General features: G+C 46.4%; 1 protein-coding gene across 1 annotated transcript in view; it reads left to right on the top strand.

Moving 5' to 3' along the window:
- The first annotated feature begins 3,493 nt into the window (after positions 1-3,493).
- The window catches only part of LOC130681112 (uncharacterized), a 100,944-nt gene continuing 93,313 nt past the window's right edge, over positions 3,494-11,124 (top strand). The window contains exons 1-2 of the mRNA XM_057493306.1: positions 3,494-3,541; positions 8,457-8,681. Of these exons, the coding sequence (XP_057349289.1) occupies positions 3,494-3,541; positions 8,457-8,681 (273 nt within the window). The remainder of the gene's footprint in view (positions 3,542-8,456; positions 8,682-11,124) is intronic.

The following is an 11,124-nucleotide window of genomic DNA, read 5'->3' as shown; positions in this document are numbered from 1 at the left end:
TGCAATCTGTGACGCTCGTGGCCACCCACTTTAAGGGACTAAATATTTAGCAATGGTGGTACTGCTCGCTCTTTTGTTAGCGGTGACATTTTATGACATCTTTGTTCAGAGTTATAGGTAAACATCCTGCGATGAAAAGAAACAGAAGTCTAGCAAATCTGGCTTAATAAAAGAAGTTGTTGGCAGGCTACAGATCTCAGAGAATCTACAAGCCGCTAAACAAATCAACCTCAGGAAGCACGGCGATGGGGAGCAACCTCAGCTGGCCACCTCAAAACAAGAGGTGGACTCCAGTCCTCTTTATTGTGACATTATTGTGACAATAACCATCTTTTTGAGTTGATTGATGAAGACCTAGGAAAGCAACAGAGATTCAGTGCTTCGGCCCCCAGTCCCTTAGAGGAGGCTTTATTTGGCCTCGCGTAGGTCACTAGCAGACTTCCAGCAACCTGGGTGTGTTCAAGGGTGAGGGTCGCGGTGAGGACCACAGATGCACCCATCGCCCTAAGACCCGAGTCAACCGAATGTGGGTGGGAGCATTTCTGAAGAAAGTGGGCTGCAGACATCCCAAGACATCTACGGTCTCAAGTCCCTAGAATCTGTAAATCTGCAGATTCTGCCTCCCAGACAGCTCAACCCTGTCTCCTCTGCGTGCTCACATCCTTGGAAAACAAACCGTTAGCAGCCTGAGTCTGGCGTGCACATGGCTGGAGGCGAATCCCAGCTCCAGCGTCAGCCCACTCAGTGACCTGTAACAAGTTATTCATTCTCTATAAGCCTCAGTTTCCTCTTCTGTGACATGGGTGAAATAAGCTTCTTGTTTTAGGACTTTTGAGGGATTAAAGGAGTTAATACATGTGACCCCTTTACTTAAAGTACACTTAAATTCTCAGAACAATGCCTGGGAAATAGCAAGGGCTCAACTACCTATGAGCTTGTAATTATGGCATTATTATATATATTGTGATATAAAACAATTAACATTGTCATTTCTCTAGTTCAGAACATCATCATTTTTCTATACCAGAGGTTCCTGTAGTTTCTTGGTTCACAGAGGTTGCCCTTGGCATCTCAGTAATTGTTGCATGGCACATCTAGGCCACAACAGACACCTAAAAATGTTGCTTATGTTGTTATATCCAAACAATTTAGTAAGTGTTTGTCCTACTAACCTGGTGGCCATTTGAAAATATACTATATACTAGAAAAATACTATTTTCATTGGAATCTTAAATAACTACAGTTGCCTGCTGATGGGAGGTGAGCCCCAGTTGGGCATACAAGTATACGGAAGATTCAGCTACTGCCTAATGGGGTAAACCCAGAAACACAGAGAGGAGAGACACCAGACTCCAATTTGGGACTCAGGGAAGCCTTCCCAGAAGAGGTGGGGCCTGATTTGAGCCGTGATGGGTAAGGAGATGTGATCCAGGTAAATGGGTGGTGGTGGTGGTGATGGGGCCCAACACTCATTAAGAACCTTTCAGATACCTGGTCTTTCACTTTACATCATTTAACCCTCACACCAAATCTTTGCAGGGAATACTAGTAGTATTCCCATCTTTATATAGGTAAACTTGAGGATCAGAGAAGTTAATTATTTGCCCATGGTCACACAGTTCACAAATGGCAGAGACAACATTCAAACCGACATGTATGAATTTCAAAGCCCACACTCTGCTATATCCACTTATTCACGGGGACAGAGGCAAGAATAAAAGGTTGAATTTACATTTCCCTGGATTCACCACAAAAGAAAGAGAAAGCCATACAAACTCAATAAACTGGAGAGAGAGCGGAGTGTATTTTTACCTTCATCATGTCCTCCAGCTTATTCAGCTGGTGTTGCGCACAGTGAGATGAGTAATTAGCTAGGATGATTTTAATTAAAATGGAATGTGCCAATTAATAAATAGAAGTCCTGACGTACTTGGTAATTTAACAACTCTGCTGATGGTGCCAGCTTTCCTGTTAAAGAACTGAGATGGGGAAATATTACTCCGCCCCTTCAATAGGATGATTAAATATAACTCAAGTCTTCTTCTTGTTTCCAGTATTTTTTTAATCAGAGAGTAGTGCAAGGTTTTGATAAAAATCTCCGGAGTGGTCGTCACCTGCTCCGGTTGTCTTCGACGCGGCATACTCGCGTATCTGCTTAATAGATGTGTGTCTTTGTGCTGATTCCATCCACGTTCCTGGAAGGGACAGAGCCACACACCATGAGGCCCCCGCATTCTGACTTCCCCTGACCTCTGGTGAATAGAGCAGGGATCAAAGGCCAGCCCAAAGGTGACTTCTGCTTTGATGGCCAGCAATCTAGACTTGTGTTGTACTTAAATACTTGAGATAAGTCTATTAGATATTCCAAAGAATTTGAACTATGCCAGGTGATAATATATACTGGGGGGCTATTCTGCTCATTTTGTGCTAATGAATAAGTCCCAGAAGTCAGAGTTGAAAGGTTAGTTGGCCAATAATTGGTGGAAATGTCTCTTTGATCTAGGCAGTAGTTGTCAGGTCAGAGATTCACTAGATACAAATGGAAGAAGAAATACTTCCTAAAGCAACTCAAAGATCTTTTTTTAAGGTCTCATACTCAAGTCCATAAATCTCTATTTTGTAGGTGTAGGCCTGATTGGTATTTCCTTGACTCTAACTCTCTGCATTTTTCATTTTATATCTTCAAGCCTTTATTCCTTACATCACGATCATCAATGGTACTTCTGTTTCCTTTTTTGTTCTCTCTCTTTTGTTTATTTCACATGTGAAACTGAAGTTTTCCTTCTGGTTATTTTCTACCATCTTAATTCATTTGAGTCTCTTTACTAATTCGTGAACAGATTCTGCTCTGGGCTCATTTCCTCTCCTTTCACAAGCCTGGAGTTTTTCTGCTAAATCTGCTCCATCCGTGGAGCCCATAAAGCATTCTGAGCAGTGGCCTACTTTTTTTTCTGACTATAGATCTGTATGGCCTAGCATCAGACTAAATGATAAATTGAATGAAGGCAAATTCTGGTGCGCTAAGACCCCCACCCCTTAAGATCCAATCACCACCAATGAGCCGGTTGCCCACTCTCTCTGGGGGCAGCCTGTTTTCTCTTTCAGATGATAAAATCTCTTGGGGTGGGCCCGTGTCTCCTGAGTCATTCTGGGGTAAGGAGGGTCACGCGAGATACCCTTTCACTGAAGATAGTTTTGCGAGGGCTCCTAACCTGTTGCAAACACGTATCAGTCTATTTTAACTCCCCATAGTGAATAGAATAGTGGCCCTAAAAAGATACATCCAAGTCCTAACCCACCGTACCTGTGCATGTGATTTTACTTGGAAACAGGGTCTTTGCAAGCGTAATTAAGCATCTTGAAATTAGATCATTCTGAGTTTAGGGCGGACCCTAAATCCAATGCCTGGCGTCCTTACAAATGAAGGAAGAGGGAGACTTAAGACATACAGGGAAGAAGTCCTCGTGAAGACAGAGGCAGAGAGGTGGGGGCGATGTGGCCACAAGCCGAGGAGCACCTGGAGCCCCAGGGGCTGGAGCAGGTGAGGAGGCTCCTTCTCTGGGGGTTTCAGGGGAAGTGGCCCTGCCAGCTCCTTGACCTTGGACTTCCGGCCTCCAGAACTGTGAGGAAATGGGTTTCTGTTGTTTAAAGCCACCGAGTTCACAGCACTGTGTCACACCATCCCTAGGAAACGCATATCCCCTGCTCCGGACACCCTCCCATTTTGAGGACCAGCTGTCTTCTCCCCTGTCTCAGGATTAACCTGGAAGCAGTCCACTGTTGACTGTCCAGGGGTTGGGACACAGCACAAACTCAGTTAATCAGGATTTATGTGCTCGGCAATTCCCTTGGAATTGGGATCAAGCAGCACCAGAGACCGTTGCCTGCTCTCTGCTCAACAGCTTGGGTGTTGTCACTAATTAGCTTAGTTGCAGGACTGTCAATTCCATGAAGGCAGGGTCTCTACCTTGTTGGCCTTCCCAGGGCCTGGCAACATTTTCCAATGTTCCTTATCTCAGTAGCTGAACCCAGAAATCTGAGCTGCCCTTGACCCTGCCCTCACCCTACCCGCAAGGCAGACACAGTCGGTGTCCCTCCTGTATCTCTGGGGCCCTACCGACTGCAGCGAGCTCCAGACCACGTCCAACAGCCAATTCTCCTCTTAAAGACTTTTTCTAAATCCACAGTAGGTAGGTTGAAAGTGCCAGAAAAGTAATGTCACCCCCACATCAGTCCTCGACAAAAGACTGGTGGAATTTGGTGTATTAACAGCCCTGCCTCTTCACCTCTTGGGTGGAATAATTCGAAGGCATGATTCCGCACTGGCTCCCGTCAGGAACTAAGCTCCTTCTCCCCCTGTGTGGCCACTTACAGAGGGGGACAAATGCCTCAGTGCAGCAGAGAAGTGGTCACAGCCACAGTGGTGACATAGAAAATAACAAGTAAGCCCTGACGACACAGTGGCCAATGGGCCAGTGGAAGTGTAATGTGAACCTAATTTAAGGGAAGGAGATACAGCCCCAGCGAAACAGCAATGCGATGGCACAGGTACAGAACTGAGCCCTGGAAGTTCTGTACTTACTTCACTGTCCTCCCTGAATCCTGCTAACCAGCTCCAGTCTCAGAGCCCTCAGCTGTGTACAGAGCTCAATGACTTGCTCGACCCCACACCAGTGAACAACAGCTGTCCCTCCAGTTAGTTATACTAAGGATCAAAAGTGCGAAGGCCTTTTTTGTAAATGGTACAAATGACAGTTCTTCACTTGCTTACCGTTCTTGAAGGGCCCACTTTGCAAAGAGGTCAGAAATATGCAAAGTCCTCAGCTCTGTCCTCTCATCAGAGAAGCCAGTATGAAAGCCATGCATTCCTCGCTCCAGAAATAAAAGGCCCAACACAATAGGGTGTTTTGCCAAAAAAAATCTTGTTTCTTTCCAAGGAAGGTAATGTGGCTGGCTGGTCATCTAATTGACACATACCCTATAACAGGTATGTGTCCCTCCAGGGCCAAATGCGATGTCAGTGCTGGGCCCTGGAAGTGTGTCCCGACTACCACTAACCCAGGAAAGGCAGGTGTGTTAGAGACAATGTACTGTAGGGTTCGGGACATTTGTCTCTCTATTCATGCAACCTGTGCCTGCCCTCAGCTCTCCCAGCAAACCCTTTGCTCATGAAAACTGAAAGCCAAAGGTGCAGAAGATGCACGAGATAGGTGGCTCTCTATTGAGAAATCTAGAGTCCAATATCAGAAGGACGATCTCTACAGAATCTTGAAGAATGGGCCCCAGATGGACACACACCAGGAACCCTGCCAACAGAGCCAGCTGAGATCGGCATGCACAGGAGGCACCACCAGTCTTCAATCGTGTCCTTACACTGCCCTCCCACCTCCAACCTTTGGCCACATTGTTCTCTGTCCTGTAATGTCTGCTCCACGCAACCATCTTATCCAAATCCTGGCCATCCTTCAATGTTAAGTCTTATTACACCAATCTTTGATCTTTCTCCCCCACCCCACCCCCTCACTTCCCTGTCTAGTTCCCATAGCACTTTTCTGGTACTTTAACTCAGTTCAACAGAAACATAGGTTCTAAGACTGTGACACACTAAATTTCTTAAGAAACACTGCTGTATAAAGAAAAGAGTATGGATTTAAATCTCAGTCTGCCTCTTGCAGCTGCAAAAGCAAATCCCTTAACTGCCATGCCCCACAGGCCCTGGTGGGATAAAATCCAGGATCTGGGGCCACATTTCTGAGTCTCAGTCATGAGTCTAGCATGTGGCAGCACACAGCATCTAGCACGTTTGGGCAAGTCACAAACCACAAACCCCTGGAAGTCTCAGCATCGCGTCTGTAAATTGAGGAAATGATAGTACCTTCTTTCTGGTGTAAGTGACGAGGATCGGTGAGTTAACAGGACATGTGTGATGACACCATGGCTGTGTGAGGCTCAGCGTCCCCATCTCAGGATGTCTGTGTGGACGGGAGGAAAGGTGTGTGAGTTCCCAGGAGAGCCCGTGGCTGCAGGAGTGTCTCACTGGCTGTTATCCCTGTCCTTGACTAGGGAAAAGGGGGGCCTTCTTTCCTTCTTGCTCATTCTTGGGGGCTTTCTCTGTGCCGAATGATGTGCTTTGCATGCAGTAGGTTCTTTGTTAGTAATTGTGAAGAGTGCAACAGCACTTCATAGGTTACCTGAGATCTGGCCAGACCCAACCTCCTGTGGTGGGAGCCAGGAGAGGAGACGCTGCCCCAAGAAGGCAACTGGCGGCCGGTGAGGTGTGTCCAGGAGCCATGGGGTGGGGCACAGCCAGAGCTCGGCAGCTTGAGTCTCACCTCACATCTCCCTCAGCTCCTTCCTTCCCTCCTTCATCCACGAGTACATGACGCCACTCCTTTCCTTCTCTGAGTTTATGAAACTCAAGGAAAATTTTGTCTTGGACATCTCCTTCTGAAACATCAACCTGGCCAGACTCAAAGGCCTTCATTCCAGCATTCCAAAAAACCAGAGTCATGCGGACTGACCACTCTGGCCAGACAGACTGCAAAGCAAAGATCAGGGCCAGAGTGGGTGCAGCCTCTCCTCTGCACATATGACTGGGAGGCCCTTGGTGTCATGGAAACACACGTGGCGTGGGGCCAGGTCCCTGCACTCGACCCCAGATCTTCTCCTGCTTGCTGTGGGCCCCTGGCCGAGTCACTTTACCTCTCTGGGTGGCTGAGGGTGCACAAGCTTGTTTATATGTAAACATGGCCCACTATAAATAGCACCCCATACTCTGCTGGGTACTTTGCATTCAGGATCTCATTTAATCTTCACAACACAACAACCCTGTGTGGTTGGGATTTGAACCAGAGATGGTCTGACTCCACACGCCATGCTTTTCAACTCCTTTTTCTCAAAAGCCAGTAGGCTCCTACACCATCTTTGAGATTTTTGTCATAGCCATGTTCCACCTCTACAAACATTTCCAAAGTTAAATACCCTTATCTTAAAGGCAAAATAGATTTCACTACTATGGATGGAAAATCAATATTGCGTGCCACAAAGAGAAGATAAACTCAAAATGAGAAACAAAGCATGGCTATAAAATTCTAGCCAGGTATTAGTGCTTACTAGTGCGAGTCCCGGACTCATCGGGAAGCAGGCGGCCCCCTCAAATGGGGAAACAATTAACAAAGATATGAGCAAGAGTTAAGGGGGATGAATAAGGGGCAAGCAATGTGGGCAGCAATGACCCACTTAGGGTAGGCTTGATAGATTTAGCAAATAAAAACATAGGAGGTCCAGGGAAATTTGAATTTCAGAAAACAACAAATAGTTGTTTTAGTATAAGTAGGTTCCATGCAATATTTGCTACCTACTTGTACTAAGATTGTTTGTTATTATCTGAAATTAAAATTTAACCAGACAGCTTGTATTTTTCCTGAAACACTGCCCCAGTGGGAAAGACTAGGGCAGGCAGTGGTTATGAACACATGGGCAGCGCAGTGTCTGCAGGAGAGGGGCTGCCTAGTGGGGTTGTAGCCTTTGTCAGAGGGATAGAACCATACAGGCAAGGACCATAACCACACCGGGGGAACCCAGAACTGAACTCCCTCTCCTCCTCCAGCCTTTCCGTTGCCTTCTGGACTTTCCCATTCTTCAGACAATCCAGAAACTAGTGGGCAGGTGAGCCTGTTGATGTCTTCCTATGACCTCATGGAGATCAGCCTTTCAGGACACAAAGCAGGGTGGACGCTGGGGGGGAGTGGCCTGGAGGGCAAACAGGAGACACCAAGCACACCTCCGGGGTATTTGAGCCGAAAGTCTAACCTCTGAGGGAAAGAACACAATAGCAAGATGCAGAGAGATGTCCAATATTTGCTAACATCCAACCTGATACTTTCTCCCTAACTGATCAGAAGGCTTGGAGAAGAATGGGGAAAAGGGAAAATAACTTTCTCATGAAGAGAGCAGCGATATTTCATGTCACCACAATGTGCCACCTAACGGTGTCTTCTGTGTGTTCCCCACCTTGGGAAACCCTCTGCTAAGGTAAAGCAGTGCAGGGCAGGACGAGGTCAGGAGCGAGGCACTCACTGAGATGCCAAATGCAGTCGCAGTAAATAACATCCTGATGCATGAGTTCCAGAAATCCAAATGAATGCAAGAATTCACGATAACCCCAAAGCCACATTGTAATAAAGTCAGGATCTGGTCCGGTGTTGGTCCAGCTCATCTCACTCCTCCGCCAATCCGGATCCCGAGGTCTTGTCTACACTTGACGGCTGTGGTAGGAGTAGCGCTTTTCCCATCTAGAAGGTTCTCCTCATTCCTACAACATTGTAGCATCTTATCCGAAGTCCCCAATCGGTCCATATAGGAGCCAGAAAAAGGAAAGTTCTTCCTGTTTTCTAGTCAGAGAGTGCGGTTTTACTCAGACCGGCCTGGGCTTGAATGCCGTGTCTGCCTCTTAGACGTGTGGGGCCCTGGGCCGCTTGGCTCTGCTGTCCGTCGCCCCTGCGGGGGGCGGTGAGGGAGTGCGGCGCGGGGCCCAGTCACTGGCGGACGGCTCCGCCCCCTCTGGGCTGGGAGAGGTTCTCGGTGCCCATCCGAGCGCTGGGTGCTGCTGCCTCCCCAGTCTCCCAACCCCGGAACCTGCCCCCTCCCTGCGGGACATTTCTACTCATGCAAACGTGCAGGTCAGAGATGATGGGCTCAGAGCTAATGGATGTGTTTTATTCTATTTTAAAAACTGAATTTAAATGGGTGAGAATAAACTCTGGTACACACACACACAATGCGTTACTAAGCGGCTATAAAAAAAATGAGGAAGAGCTCTGTGACCTGGAATGGTTTCCAGGGGAGACTGGTGAAGAGAGCGAAGAGCAGAAAGGCACCCAGGGAACACTGCCTCTTGGGCTCAAAGAGGGGAAAAGAAAGTGTATATGTATATGCACTAATCTTTCCAAAGGACACACAACGGGTACTCCAAAAAACAATGAACGTGGTGCCTACAAGGGGTGGGTAGGAGGAATAGGGTGGAAGGGGTGCAAAGGGAGTCACTTTTCTCTGGCTTTTTGGGTAGTTTTGGCTTTTCTAACATGCTTTTTGGAAGCATGTTAAATAAAGTGAAATCAATAAGGACAAGAAGGGAGGAGTGATACCATCCAATGTTATGCAATCCAACGTCAGCCGGTCACTTACACGCTCAGGGTCAACATGAGACAAGGTCTGACGTGTGCCAAACGGTCCTTCCTGCTGGGTTTGAGTTGAACCACCCAGCCCATACCAACCCTAGAGCCAGTGGCTCCCCTACTTCTTCAATTTGGTTCCAACTGAATAGAGATGGGACCCTCCATCTAGATATCTGAGGTCATGCCTTAGTGCCACCTATTTTGCAGTTAGAAGGTTAAAAAATACTTTCCTCCTTTGGGAAATTCTCTCTACTCCTTCCATCCATTGCCCTTGGAGTCTCTAATCCTTTAGCTCTGCGCACCATGGGAAAGCTCATCTCACTTATTCATTCATTCATTCAGTTTCTCCTGGCTGGCTCCCTGGGAAAGCAGGTGCAGGTTCGTGGTGGACCTGCCGGCACAGCACCTACATGGCAGCTGGGCTCTACACTGTCACTTGTGACCTTCCCTCTGTGCCACTCCAGAGAGTGTCTCTTTCTCCACCTCACGTCCTGTCACCAAATCCTGCCTGCTTTCCTGGACTTGGAACATTCTCTGTCCCAGGAAGAGGAGAACGGAGAGAAATAATCCCACCCCAAGGGCAAATATTTGTTGGGTATTTCAAGTGTGACAGACTGAGATTTTGTTTCCCCCACTTCCCAGAAGGAATCCTGGCCCCTCAAAGTCAGTCTGAGGCTGGGACGCAGAGTGAAGAGCGGGGGAGGGGAGGAGTCCCCGCGTCCTGGTGGTGTGCGCCTCGGTTTCTTGTAAACAGAGGTAAAATTAAGATAAAAGTACTTTCTCCTTCACAAGATACTGTGTCAATTTATGAGATCATGTATATAAAACATCATACACCATGTGGCTCTCCTCTTATGAAAAATTACCTCTTTCTTCTCTCATCAGTAAAGCTAGAAGGGAAGATGGATGCTGGCAGTTATTATTTTTTTTCTTAAAACAAGGTCACTTAAAATGCTCGTATAAAAAACATGTTAATTGTAGAAAAATTAGAAAGTACAGATGCGCATGAAGAATAAAATTTTCAGGATATTCATAAAAGCAGCAACCAGGGATGATCACCACGAGGACCTTCCCAGGTCTTCTTAACATCAAGTACACATGCATATGTGCGGCGTCACTTACCCGGGTGCTCTGAAAACCTGCTTAAAATAGTCTTCCGTCAATAATATTTTCAAAGATCCCATGATTTTCAATTTTGTGGATATGAAAAGCAAACCTCTTATCCTACTCAGGTTATGAAAGCTTAGGTTTGCAGGCCTGGGGCATCAGAATTAATGCTTAGAGCGGTAATACCTGCATATATCCTTACTGATTTCTAAAAAAGGAATTGCTGAGTCAAAAGTTTACATCTCCTCAAGTCTTTGGTTTCACATGCACCGATTCCCCTGTCAAATGTTTGTACCACTTTACACTTCCCAAACACGCCATGTGGGTCCTTTGCCCTATACTGACAATCACCCTGGACTGTAGCATTCGAAGACACACACACACACACTCCTCACATACTTCTTAAATTTACTGGCAAAAGAGAGGAGGTCAGCATTTAAACTGATATTTATTTGAGCTTATTTTTTCAGTTGCTTATCAACTGGAACATTCCTAAATAAATCACTGCCCTGTGCAGATTGTCTTGGGCCTTCTCCGTGAATAGAGAGGGTATTTTCACTTGAGCTGTGTCTGTCTGAAAATGACTTTCACTTCTGAGCATATGCTGTTCCATGAAATCCCAAGTTAATACCCAGATGCCGAGAATACAGATAGAAAAATCTTACATAGATTATGCAGCCCATCTGTGTCCAATACTGCTATTATGGGAAAAAGTTTATTTTTACATAATTAGAGAAAAGTTGGTAAAGTAAATTTACCTGGGACCCTAGAATATTTTAATAAAATGAATAAAACCTTCATTTTCCTCCAAAGAAGCTCTAAGTATTAACTGAAGTCAGTG

Source organism: Manis pentadactyla, chromosome 15, assembly GCF_030020395.1.
Source record: "Manis pentadactyla isolate mManPen7 chromosome 15, mManPen7.hap1, whole genome shotgun sequence".
Classification (NCBI taxonomy): Eukaryota; Metazoa; Chordata; class Mammalia; order Pholidota; family Manidae; genus Manis; species Manis pentadactyla.
This window is presented reverse-complemented; position numbering and strand designations above follow the sequence as displayed.